This window comes from Bubalus bubalis, chromosome 14 (genome assembly GCF_019923935.1).
Source record: "Bubalus bubalis isolate 160015118507 breed Murrah chromosome 14, NDDB_SH_1, whole genome shotgun sequence".
NCBI lineage: Eukaryota > Metazoa > Chordata > Mammalia > Artiodactyla > Bovidae > Bubalus > Bubalus bubalis.
The window spans coordinates 61,648,307-61,661,928 of NC_059170.1; the positions used below are offsets into that span (position 1 = coordinate 61,648,307).

Genomic DNA, 13,622 nt, shown 5'->3' on the forward strand with positions numbered 1-13,622 from the left:
TTTCATTCCAATCCCAAAGAAAGGCAATGCCAAAGAATGCTCAAACTACCACACAATTGCACTCATCTCACATGCTAGTAAAGTAATGCTTAAAATTCTCTAAGCCAGGCTTCAGCAGTATGTGAACCGTGAACTTCCAGGTGTTCAAGCTGGTTTTAGAAAAGGCAGAGGAACCAGAGATCAAATTGCCAACATCCACTGGATCATGGAAAAAGGAAGAGAGTTCCAGAAAAACATCTATTTCTGCTTTATTGACTATGCCAAAACCTTTGACTGTGTGGATCACAATAAACTGTGGAAAATTCTGAAAGAGATGGAAATACCAGACCACCTGACCTGCCTCCTGAGAAACCTGTATACAGGTCAAGAAGAAACAGTTAGAACTGGTCATGGAACAACAGACTGGTTCCAAACAGGAAAAGGAGTATGTCAAGGCTGTATATTGTCACCCTGCTTATTTAACTTATATGCAAAGTACATCATGAGAAACGCTGGACTGGAAGAAGCACAAGCTGGAATCAAGATTGCCAGGGTAAATATCAATAACCTCAGACATGCCGATGACACCACCCTTCTGGCAGAAAGTGAAGAAGAAATAAAGAGCCTCTTGATGAAAGTGAAAGACGAGAGTGAAAAAGTTGGCTTAAAGCTCAACATTCAGAAAACGAAGATCATGGCATCTGATCCCATCACTTCATGGGAAATAGATGGGGAAACAGTGGACACAGTGACAGACTTTATTTTTCTGGGCTCCAAAAACACTGCAGATGGTGATTGCAGCCATGAAATTAAAAGACGCTTACTCCTTGGAAGGAAAGTTATGACCAACCTAGAAAGCATATTAAAAAGTAGAGACATTACTTTGCCAACAAAGGTCCATCTGGTCAAGGCTATGGTTTTTCCAGTGGTCATGTATGGATGTGACACTTGGACTATGAAGAAGGCTGAGTGCCGAAGAATTGATGCTTTTGAACTGTGGTGTTGGAGAAGACTCTCAAGAGTCCCTTGGACTGCAAGGAGATCCAACCAGTCCATCCTAAAGGAGATCAGTCCTGGGTGTTCATTGGAGGGACTGATAGTAAAGCTGAAACTCCAGTACTTTGGCCACCTGATGCGGAGAGCTGACTCATTTGAAAAGACCCTGATGCTGGGAAAGATTGAGGGCTGGAGGAGAAGGGGACGACAGAGGATGAGATGACTGGATGGCATCACTGACTCAATGGACGTGAGTCTGAGTGAACGCCGGGAGTTGGTGATGGACAGGGAGGCCTGGCGTGCTGTGATTCATGGGGTCGCAAAGAGTCAGACATGACTGAGTGACTGAACTGAACTGAACTGAACTGAAGTCAGAATAGTTAATAATATCTAGTTTGCTTTCTTTTTTTTTTTTTATTTATTTTTTAAATTTTATTTTATTTTTAAACTTTACATAACTGTATTAGTTTTGCCAAATATCCAAATGAATCCGCCACAGGTATACATGTGTTCTTGTGGTGGTGATAAAATTAATCATAAACATGGAAACTTTTATCATCTCTAAAATGCTTTTATCAACAATGATAATACTGCTAATAATGATGAAGCTCCATCATTTAGAAAATTGAAAAAAATGTGTTTTCTGATGAATATCAGGTCCTCTGTTTACTTATATTTCAGAGATTTATATTTTCTTTTAAAAATAATGTTTAGGACTTAATTATTTAATAGTTTTTTACATGCAACATACCTAAACAGAAATAAGCCTTATTAAGATGTAATTTCCAGTCTATGTGCCTACTTAATGACCTTGGAGAGCTTCTCTAATGTGAAAGTTTATGACAAAAGAATTTCTTGAGGATGACTAAACTGGTGTTTTGAGATTATGGCTAAATACAGATCATGCTATTCACTTCTATCCTACAAAGCTATCCTATCCCGCAGTTTCTTCTCACCAAGAATTGTTTTAACTTTCTCCAGAGTAGTAAAGGGAATGAATAAGTTTGGGGCCAGTTGGATTTGATTTCTTTTACTCTATCTGCTCACATTGCCCTTGGCTCCACAGGTGTCTGTCTGTGGCTTCCATGCTGCCTCCCATCCCTCAGTTCTCAATCTTCACATCTCCAAGTAATTGCATTTCACTAAGGACCATCATGGTGGAGGTTTGGCTTTTGTCTAGTTTATGAACTCACCTATTGAAGAATCTCAGATCACTGTTGTCAAAACATGAAAAGCTTGCTGCAGAGTCACTGGGAGTCCTTTGCTCAGTGCTCAGTCTGGCTGTACATGGATAATAAAGGCATCCATTTCACTTCATTTTCAATATCTAATTGAAAGTTTCTGTTATTGGCCAAGTCCAACCAAGAATGGTACAAGAAAGAAGATTCTTCTGGATAACTAGTTCCAGCCTTGGGAGGGAGTGTTGATGGAGCTGAGTTGAGTACAGGCTGGCACAACAATGGTGGGGTGAAGATTTACTAAATTCATGTGTTTAAAGTGTGCAGAACTACAGTACCCGGCACATACCCTGCGTGAATGTAAGGAACATGCAAAAGACATGGCCTGATGAAACAGAAGTAGAAAGATTATTAGGGGGGAATAAACTGAGATTAAAAGACAATAAAATGAGATGAAAATGCAAGCTGAGAGTGAAAGTGAACATGGTAATATAAGGAAGAAATTCCATGACAGATTTTGATAGAATTAAAATTTTTTTAAATTTAACTATAATTTATTTATCAATATTGTATTAGCTTCAGGTGGAGAAGGCAATGGCACCCCACTCCAGTACTCTTGCCTGGAAAATGCCATGGATGGAGGAGCCTGGTAGGCTGTAGTCCATGGGCTCGCTAAGAGTCAGACACGACTGAGGGACTTCACTTTCACTTTTCACTTTCATGTATTGGAGAAGGAAATGGCAACCCACTCCAGTGTTCTTGCCTGGAGAGTCCCAGGGACGGCAGAGCCTGGTGGGCTGCAGTCTATGGGGTCGCACAGAGTCGGACAAGACTGAAGCAACTTAGCAGCAGCAGCTTCAGGTGATAGAATTAAAATCTCTATTGGAGGCAATAAAGAATAGATTTGACATTGCAGAGAAACATATGAAATGGAGGCTACATTTGGAGTTTGTAGATTCAGTAACAGAAATCCATCTCACATTAGCTCAAGTGAAAAATGAGAATTTATTGGTTTGCGTAAAGCTACCTTCAGGCATAACTGGCTCCAGAGGCTCCACAGTGTCACGAGGACCCCCTTCTTTCCCTATCTCTTGGCTTTTCTTCCTTCTCCATGACTTCATTTGCAGATCAAATCTGTCTAGCTGGTCTCAAGGCTGGTATTTCCAAAACTAAATCATCTTCACTGTGGCCAATCCCAGAGGAAAGGACAGCAGTTGTTTCTCCCCCAGCCTCAGATCCATCAATGACTCTGACCTTACTTGTTTATGTGTCTGCCCTCTATTTAATCATAATTTCCAAAGGGTTGGAGTATCTGATTGGATAGCCTGTCACGTGGCCACTCCTGTCACCAGAAAGGAAGGCTGCTTCTGATCGCCTCACCAAATCACGTGGAGGGAGCAGGGGAGGGGCAGTTTCCAAATAAAAAGTACCTGGAAGATTTTTGGGTTTCCCAGTGGTAATGAATTCTCCTGCAATGCAGGAGATGAGGGTTTGATTCCTTGGGCAGAAAGGTCCCCTGGAGAAGGAACTGGTAACCCACTCCAGGATTCTTGCCTGGGGAAATTGCATGGACTGAGGAGACTAGTGGGCTACAGCCCACACAGTCGCAAAGTGTTGGACATGACTTAGTGACTAAAACAACAACCAAAGGTGGATTAAAAAAAAAAAATAAAGAACACATGTCCACTACAAAGGAACAAAGGAGTAATTTAGGAAAATGATACAGATTCATGGAAATGGGCAAAGAATAAATTCACTGAGGGGAAAAAAAAGGCAAGAAAAAGAGATCAAGCACGTAAAGTAATAATCCTAGGTGCTCCTGAGGAAGAAACCATAGTTGGTCTTTTTGAAAATATTACATACTGCCAAAATATACAGCAGTTTATCTTGAGTACAAAATAAATGTATAAATGTGATATTGTCATAATTGTTGTGTTTTAACCTATATAGGACCTATAGAAGATAAGGATGAAACTTCACTGAAAGCTATAATAAGAGATTTAAAGAAATGGAGAAATATACATTTTCCTCCTGGGAACAGACTAAAATATTGTTGAGATATAGTTTTCCCTGAAATCATTTGGTTGGTTTAGTGCAGTGTTCATTAAAAGTCCATTTGTTTCCTTTGTGGAACTTATTAGAATTAGTCTAATGTTCATTAGTGAGAATAACTAGCTTAAATTAAGAAAAAAATTGAAATAGAAGAGTAATAAAGGCAACTTGGGTTTAATGAATATAAATCCTTATGAGTCATTCATTTAAGACATATGTGAGTGAGGCAGTGAATGTGAAGTCCTTAATATGTACCTGGTCCATAATAAACAGGGCTTCCCTGTGGCTCAGCTGGTAAAGAATCTGCCTGTAATGCGGGAGACCTGGGTTCCATCCCCGGGTTGGGGAGATCCCTTGGAGAAGGGAAAGGCTATCCACTCCAGAATTCTGGCCTGGAGAATAATTCTATGGGCTGTGTAGACCAGGGGGTCACAAAGAGTCAGACATGACTGAACGACTTTCACTCACTCACATCATAAACTGCCTAAAATGACTTCTTATTTCTCCTCCTCCTCTCCTCCTCTTCCCATCTTCTTCCTTCTTCCCTCTTTGCCCCTTCCCCTTTCATTGCTCCTCCCTCTGCCATGTTTTTCATTCTCTCTTGTCCTCTGAGGACACGATAGGGAACAAAACATTAAGTAAAATGAGGTAAAATAAATCATGGGCCCTCAGGCCTGCACCTGTCCTGGGTTGATGACTGTTAGGAACCCCTATCTTTCTTCTTATTCAAAGCAGTTTTATATAGAACACCATCTTGCCATGAGAAGACTGCTGGAGAATTCAGTAAGCATTTAAGGTTTGATTATTCAGAAAATGCTGCATTTAGTTTTGGATTATTCAGAATATATATATATATACACACACACACACACGCACACACACATATGAATATATATACACATATATATTCTATATAAAATATATGTATATACATATATATTTTATATAAAACTGAATATATATATATTCTGATATACACACACAAACACACACACACACACATTCTGCTACATAACAGTTTTATTCTTTCCTGGTTCGGATGGGCTGAAGAAGGGAGAAAATACATTGTGCAGGCGTTTGAGAGATGTCAGATGAGTTTCCCTCAGCCCTAAGTCACAGGTGAGGTGGAGGAAGGTGAGTAGTCTGCTCAGGCCACATTGTCTCTATACCACCCATGTTCAGACATCCTTGCAGGGAGCACAGAGCAGGAGCCTGTGGCTCTGTGTGCCTCAGCATCAGCCCCTGTTCCTGGGGAGTATCCCCAAGCCTGATATCCTGGGAGATCTGTAGTGACCAGGCCCCTGGGCTTTTCTCCTGTGTGGCTCCATGGTATCCGCTAGTTTGAATGTGCGGCTCATGTCAATCTTAATATTTGTTTTGAGTCACATATGCCGGCCTCTAATTTGCAATTTACATGGATGATGGGGCCCCATTCATTGCCCCAGTCCTGCCGCCTTTGTGCTGTTCACCTCTCTCCACGCAGTCATTAGGCTGAACAGCATATAATTAGGAAACCCATGGAAAGCATAGATTTCTGAGAGGTTGCAGCTCTTTTCAAAAAGTAAGGGTTTCCATTTTTACACTCATTCTTTTGTAAACAAAAAGACATTCCCCCCTATGGCTTTCATCTGAATGTAGTAACTTAGAAACAGTCTTGTAGGTGGGTAGTAATTTTGGTTTGTTTTCACCTGAGAGTCCGTTTTTGTTTACACAGCTTGTGTTTAACTCTGGGCAGCCTGAGGTTGATTGGCCATCATTTGTAGATGAGTGTGTTGCTTTTTGAAACCAATCAAAATTGGCTTATTTTAAATCCCTGAAGATTTTAAATTTACCCAACCAAATAACTCAGTTTTCAGCTTATATCTTTTGCTACCTGTGCGCACAAAACTGACTTAAAATTGCTTGCTAAGCCTTTGAAAATAGAAGCAGTGAAGAAAACAGATGTTCTTGCCAAAATTATGCTAATTATATTTAAGCTGTGTTCACTTGTCAGACAGGTTCATGATTATAAACATAGTTTAGTTGATGGTGAAGCCAATGCAAGATCTTAAATAGAAGTGTATATACATGCTTCATTGAAATATAATAATATAATGCATTAGGGAGCCTATGAAAGTATTAACACATTATCATTCCTTATACTTGATATTATTTTTTAAAGAAGTAAAAAAGTACCTTTTTTTTTAACACTGTAGGATTGAAAGGACGATAACAAGATACATTACTATTATCTAGAACACTGATTTTTAGTGGTCAACTGGGGAATTCATTAAAATGCAGATTTTGGGGCCCCATTTAGCAAAATTATATTACAGAGGATTGAGGATGGACCTCAGGAATCTAAATTTTTAATAAGTACTCTAGACGATGCTACTGCAGAAAGTTTGCAGGCAACATTAGAAGACTTATTTTGAGGAATTTCCTAGAGGTCCAGTGGTTAAGACTCCATGCTTCGACTGCAGGAGGGTTCAATCCCTGGTCAGGGAGCTAAGATTCAGCAAACTGTGTGATGCAGCCAAAAATTAAAAAAAAAAAAAAAAGGATTATGTTTTGGGAAATTTGTGGGAATTCCTTAGGACTCCAAGCTTTCACTGCCAAAGGAGCAGGTTCAATCCCTGGTCTGGGAACCAAGATCCCAAGATCCCAAAAGCTGCACAGTGCAGCCAAAAGAAAAGAGAAAAGAAAAAGAAACACCTGTTTTGTACAAATGCAATTAATTGTGCATTCTTTATAAATGTTCAGTTGTACATTTCTGTGTTCTACCTTTTATGTCTTGAAAAAGTGAAGACAGATTTTGAAAATGACCATTACTACATGCTTTGCATTATAAATGTAATAAAATCTAATGTAATGGACAAGTTGACCAGCCCACCCACTGGTGAATTTGCCAAATAGAGCTTCATCTTTTCAGTTCATGACTGGTCTCAGGAAAGAGAGAAGCAGGTAGACAGTGAGATGTTGCCCATTAGGGGTTATATGAGTTGGCTTCTGGTCTCTCCTCCCATTTGTCAGTCAAGTTATTCTGAATGACAACTGTCACCTGAAGGATATTTGGCAACGTTTGTATATTTCTCTTTAAATCTCTGTTTTCTATACTTTGGTTTGATTGTATCTAATGTGCATTCAGAAGACAGCTATTTCTTTCTTTTTTTTTTTTTGATGGCTATTTCTTAATGTGAATCCTTTTGTTATTGGAGGATCAAGTCATTGCAATGATGTTTACTGGAATAAAACTACTAGCACCCATCACTAGGCCTCCCAGATAGGGGCATTTGAAGAGTCCAATCAGGAAAGGAAGAGAAAGGTGTGGTTGGGAGTGTGCAAGGCAGAGTTCCAGAGTTTCACACACCCTCACCCCAGGAAATGACTTTCTATATTTGTGTACTGGAGCTTATCCTGTATCCACTGGGACTCAAGACTGAGTGATCGACAAGTTAATGACTTTGATTGAGGACACTCTATATGTGATCATGCCTATATACATTTATCCATAATGACATGCTTATAAGGGTAGCGTATGTAAAATCCTATAAGCTTGGTTTTGTGCTATGGTCTTGGAATTATATTTTTTATGTTGTATGAATTCAGTTCATATGCAATAATGTCAATGAGTCATTGGTATAGTAAAAAGAGAATATAGTTATCCAAATAAATGTTGCACATAATAAAAATTTTTTAAAAGTTATGATCAGTGACTTTCTTAGATGATTATGGTGAGGATAAATTACATTAGGGACATTAAAGCTAGCAGCTGTATGACATTACTCATTTCCTTTTTCTTTTTTGTCAACCAAAACTGTCTCTTCCATCAGATTTTTTATAGAAAAGATGTACAGGACACCCACATGTATAACGCAGAGCTTGACAGACCAGACATCAAGATGGCGACACAGATCTCCAAGATCATAAGCGATGTAATCTCTCTTTCTTATTTTGAGCAGAATTGATTTCTTATTTTGGTGGAAGACAAAGCATGGCTTTGGTAGTTGGGTGGTTAATTTAATTAGTGAAATTTATCAATCTGAATTAATGACATCTCAATTTTTTATCTGAATTATCTCTTTGTGTAAATTATTTGGATATGTGCAGAAATTGATCAAACTTGACTTGACTATGGTTTGTGTTGTAATACTTAAAAAAAAAAAATACTACTCAGGCCTAAGGTAACATTCACGTGTTTCAGCCTGAGAGTCAAGTTTGTCATTCATCTGGTTCCATAATTATCTGTCATCTTGTCCCAAAGAACTTCACTTTGGCCTTTTTTTTCCATCTTGTTGCTGTTAATTGTGCAGGTTCTTGTTGGTCAGCACTTACCCATGCACATTTCCTGTGCATCATGGCGTTTTTCTCTTCCCTAAGACATCCGTCTTGGCAAATACCATTTTACTTAAACATATCTTACGTTCTGGTTAAAAAATGATGACTTAACTTGAACCAAATGATTAAGTAGCCTAGGCTGTATTCATCTTAAAAAATCAATAATTATTTACTAAATTCAGCTGCATGTTAACCAGACGGGGTTAGATCAGTTCCTAAGACTAAACATAAAAGACATGTATGCAGAATGCAGGGTCTTAATTATCTAGAAATTCCTCCTGGATATAATAAACTCAATGATGATGATGAATGGATTCACAGACTCAAGCTTAGTAATTATTTTACTACAAAAAAACATCGTTTTTATAAAATCAGTTTCTTCTTAGCAGTCAGCAGTTTGGAATTTGGCGAGTTGTAAAGAATATTTTTTTATGGGCTGACCATTTATTAATTTTATTTTGGCTATTGTCAGTATAATTTTTCACTGGAAAATAAAAATATCTGACATTTTCTTATTCATTTTAGGCTGAATACAAGAAAGGGCAAGGAGTAATGAATAAAGAGCCTGCTGTAATTGGAAGACCAGATTTTGAACATGCTGTGGAAGCTTCTAAACTTTCTAGTCAAGTAAGAATCTAGCGATATTTCACAAGGATTTTATTCAGAGATTTTGTTTCTAGCAGCACTGAAAAATATTTTACTTTAGATAATGTCTTTAATGGCAAGCATATACAAAGATAATGTTCCTGTAACCATATCAGATAGGATTACAATAATTGTAAATTTCACTAAGGGATAAAATATGTCATTTTGAGCATGAAACTAAGTGTTCTTTTCTCCTGGCTCAAATTCTAGCTTTTTCCAATGAGTTCAGCCATTTTGTCACATTTCCTAGAATTTCTGGAACTTAGCAATAGTCATATCAATTAGATTAGATTAGATGAATAATTAAATTTCTATCTATATGTTCATAAACAGAATTTTTAACTTAGTAAGGAAAACGACAATTTTCTCAATGTTTAAGTGCTTTAATCACACATTTGAAACTAGGTAATGACAATAAAGAAAACACTGAAATCATTAAAAGGATCTGAAGAAGTGTACAGACATGCCATATTTTTGGCTGAACATGTCAATAGATAAAAATTACAACTTTCCCCAAAGTAATACTTAAATATCATGCAATTTCAGTTAGAATCCAGTAATTTTTTTGAAGTATGGATAAATGATCTTAGAGTTTGAATGGCAAGGAAATGCCTGAAAATAGCCTTCAAAAGTATTAAAGTAAAGACCAGTGAAGGGGAACTTACATTGTGAGTTACTATAACATAGTATAAAACCACTGAAATTAAATCAATATGGAATTGATATATAAGAGATAAAATAATCAGTAGGTTAGACTAGGGAATCCTGAAATAGACTCTAATGTGTATAAGAATTTAATATGTGATAAAAGTTTTGGTTTAAGTCAGTGGGAAAAAGTTGTATTAGTTAATAAATGGTGCTGACATAACTGGCCATCCTTCAGGGTAAAAATAAAATTGGACCTGAATCTTAAACCATCTACAAAATAAATTCCAGATGGTTTAAAGATATGAATGTAAACAAAAAAATAATTTTAAAATCTTAAAAGAAAATCCAGGAGACTGTATATACTACATAAGGATAACAGAGTTATTCTTAAAATTGGAGATCCAGAAGCTCCAAAGAAATAATTAGACAGGCTTGACTATATAAAAAATAACAATTCTTTTAATGGAAAAAGGTAACATTTATAAAGTCAACAAAGACAGCAAACAGTAATTTTTATGCATGTATATAGTGTTTTCAACTTTGAAAATGTCCTTTCTTCAAGTTGCAAATGTTTTAATTGGGTTACATTTCAAAACGGAGAAACGTAAATGAGGAGAACTATAAAATCTAACTGAAGAACATAAAATAGTATCTGGACAATTGAGAAGACCTGCTGTGTTCTTAGCTCTGGAGGGCCTGAGAAGGGCCGTGATTCTGAACTTTTCTCAGTCCAAACAACACTTGCTGAAGTGGGTGTTGGCACGCACCTGGTAGCTCTTCCAGTATCGCTTTAGATTTTCTGACTTAGGATTTCAGCCTTTTCTGGGGGCACAGAGGTCAATTGGTGGTGTAGAAAAGCTGTGCAGCTTGGCTGCTGCTACTGCTGCTGTTAAGTCACTTCAGTTGTGTCCGACTCTGTGTGATCCCACAGACGGCAGCCACCAGGCTCCCCCGTCCCTGGGATTCTCCAGGCAAGAACACTGGAGTGGGTTGCCATTTCCTTCTCCAATGCAGGAAAGTGAAAAGTGAAAGGGAAGTCGCTCAGTCGTGTCCAACTCTTAGCGACCCCATGGACCGCAGCCTACCAGACTCCTCCATCCATGGGATTTTCTAGGCAAAGTACTGGAGTGGGGTGCCATTGCCTTCAAGTCATTAATAAAAGGGCTGTGGAGCTGGACCCCTGAGCTCCTGGTTTTGCTGCTGGCTCATCGAGTGACTTTGGACAGGTGGCTTAATTTCTCCATCTGCAGTTTCCTGACATGTAAAATGACATGGAGCAGTACTGCTTCTTAGGGTTGTTGTGAGGATTAAATGAACTACTGTGAGGAACTTAAAATATTGCCTGACCCATAGAAACACTGCATCATTTCCAAGGAATAATTTTACTGTAGCTATTCAGAAGAATTTTCCACTCTACTTTTTTTTTTTTTTTTAATGAATTCATGCACAAAATGAAGTATAGTAAGACTGGTCCTTAGATTTCAGTCTTAAATTTTTTTCTTCACAGTCTTATTTGAGAGTCCTTAGAAAAACTTTTAGGGGCTTCCCAGGTGGCTCAGTGGTAAAGAATTTGTCTGCCAATGCAGGAGATTTGGGTTTGATCCCTGGGTTGGGACAATCCCCTGGAGAAGGAAATGGCAAACCACTCCAGTATTCTTGCCTGGGAAATTCCATGGACAGAGGAGCCTGGTGGGCTAAGGTCCATGGTGTCACACAGTCAGACACGACTGAACTGACTGAGCATGCTCGCACTTTTTTTAGGCAGACTTAAAAAAAAATCTCAAATCATTTAACAGCTGAATGATCAGATATTTAAGCAGATTGTAAGTTGCAAGTTACATTGTATCTGTCATCTTCGTTTTTTAGTGAACTTTTTGCTGATCTCATGGTGTATAAACTCATCAGAAAAGGGAGAAACTGGGCAGATGAATATTCAGAACTTCTGGAATGAACTCAGTATGATCTTTTGTGTTTTCAGGTGCGTTGACTAAAAGCAAAGGCAGAAAGTGTAGTTTCTTATTTTCATTGACAACTTTGAAGATCATGTATTCTCTTGCTCCTACTGACAGATTATGAATAGAGGGGCGCACAAAGGCAAGCAAATATGCAGAAGGGAAATAATTTAGGAATGTAGTAAGCTGGGAAGCTAGAGGCAGAATGCAGGATGCCGGGGGGAAGGGCAAGACAGGATTGTGAGAGAGTAGGCGATGATGGACAGTGCCCGTGGTGTGGAGAGATAAGACACCCCGATGACAAGACACAAGGAGAAAGCGAGAGGGCACAATTCTCCCATTTTATCTGGAAACTGAGCTCTGTGGGACTGAATCCAGAAAAGGTAATGAATGGAAACAAAGCTCATTCCTATGTTAACTTGTTCAATAGCTTTGCTTCCTTAGTTGTAAACTTTCCCTTTGTAAAGTCTGGGGGAACATAAAATAATGGCCAAGTAATGAAAAGAAAATCAGTAAACAATAAAAGTGAAATCTCATCTGCCAAGATAAAGAGATATATTTACAACTATCTTAAGTATTAGGGCAGTAGTTATTGAAGTCATCATCTTAAAACAAATTCTTCTGAGTGGTTGTTTTGTTAACATATTCATTTATCATCTTAATTTATGAATTGAAATTTGTTTATGTGATGAATGAAATACCTTTAGTTTTATAACATCAGAGAAAAATTTATATTTATAATAATCAGTATTTGCTCTAAAATGGCATGTGATGTATTTAAAAGAGTGGGTTTTAAACCTAAACATTACTTCTTAGATTGCTGTTAAAACTGAATAATAAGTATTGTCCTTCAATTGTAAAGGGTATTAATTGGCTTGCAGGATCTCCCATTCTGGGCAAGCACACACCTTTCCAACCTCCTTCCCCCAAACTTTTGGCTTAAATGTCACATCCTTGACTTGCTGATTTAAATTATATTGCTCTATTCCTCTTTATTCTGCTTTTCTTTATAGTTCTTAACACAGTGTGTATTAGTCATATAAAGGTATGTGTGTGTGTATTAAATATCTGCTTCACTAGCACTCAACAGGCTCTGTGGGGACAGAGTTTAATGGCATTAATGGCACAGAGTAGGTTTTCAAGAAATACGTAGAGACCGATTAAACACATTTCTCTAGATCATTCACATTCAATACAAAGTCAGTAAAATATTATTTTGCCATGAAAATAAGGGCAGGGTATATTTTGTGTAAAATTCAGACAGACACACTGATTTATGATGACTTCTACGTAAAAATCTGATTTCACTCTCCCCCTCCACAGCCTTTAGTTCAGTTTCATCCAAAATTGGAGGCACTTGCTCCCGTGGATGTGTGGCGTTGTCTTGTTGTTTACTTTCATGTTCACTGGTAATTAAGTGCGCTTGTCCAGGTTCCCATTTCTTTCCTATCATTTTCTTCTGTGGCTCTGATGAAAAGCTTTCATTCAGGGTCTGCTCTTTTTCTGCTCTTCTGGCCCTTTGTGAATCTGAGCCATAGGTGATGCCATGAAGCCCAGTACCCCTTGTGCTGAAAGCTTTGAACTACTGAGTTGGGAAATCAGACTTTAGCCATTTAAACACAGCCCTGCCTGGATGCAGTTTTGAGGGGCTAGGTTAAATTCAGTCATTGCGGTTGAGCAATTCTAGTGTTTTCTCCTAGTTTGAACCTCTGAAAGTTCTGCTAAGTCTGTGAAACTCCTTACTAAACTTTTAAGTTTCATCCCATTTGCCTACCCTGTATTTTTCAAAAAGTTGGTAGATCAGGACCATTGGATATGATATTTATAATATGAGTAAAATCAGTCATAGGTGGAA

General features: G+C 38.0%; 1 protein-coding gene across 13 annotated transcripts in view; it reads left to right on the plus strand.

Annotated features, from left to right (window-relative positions):
- The window catches only part of NEBL (nebulette), a 376,575-nt gene that overhangs the window by 280,810 nt on the left and 82,143 nt on the right, over positions 1–13,622 (plus strand). For 11 of the 13 annotated variants that reach the window (XM_044928163.2, XM_025264433.3, XM_044928167.2 and 8 more), the window contains 2 exons: positions 8,018–8,119; positions 9,048–9,149. The exons of the other annotated variants lie outside the window; for them this stretch is intronic. In XM_044928163.2, the coding sequence (XP_044784098.2) occupies positions 8,018–8,119; positions 9,048–9,149 (204 nt within the window). The remainder of the gene's footprint in view (positions 1–8,017; positions 8,120–9,047; positions 9,150–13,622) is intronic. 13 annotated transcript variants of the gene reach the window in all.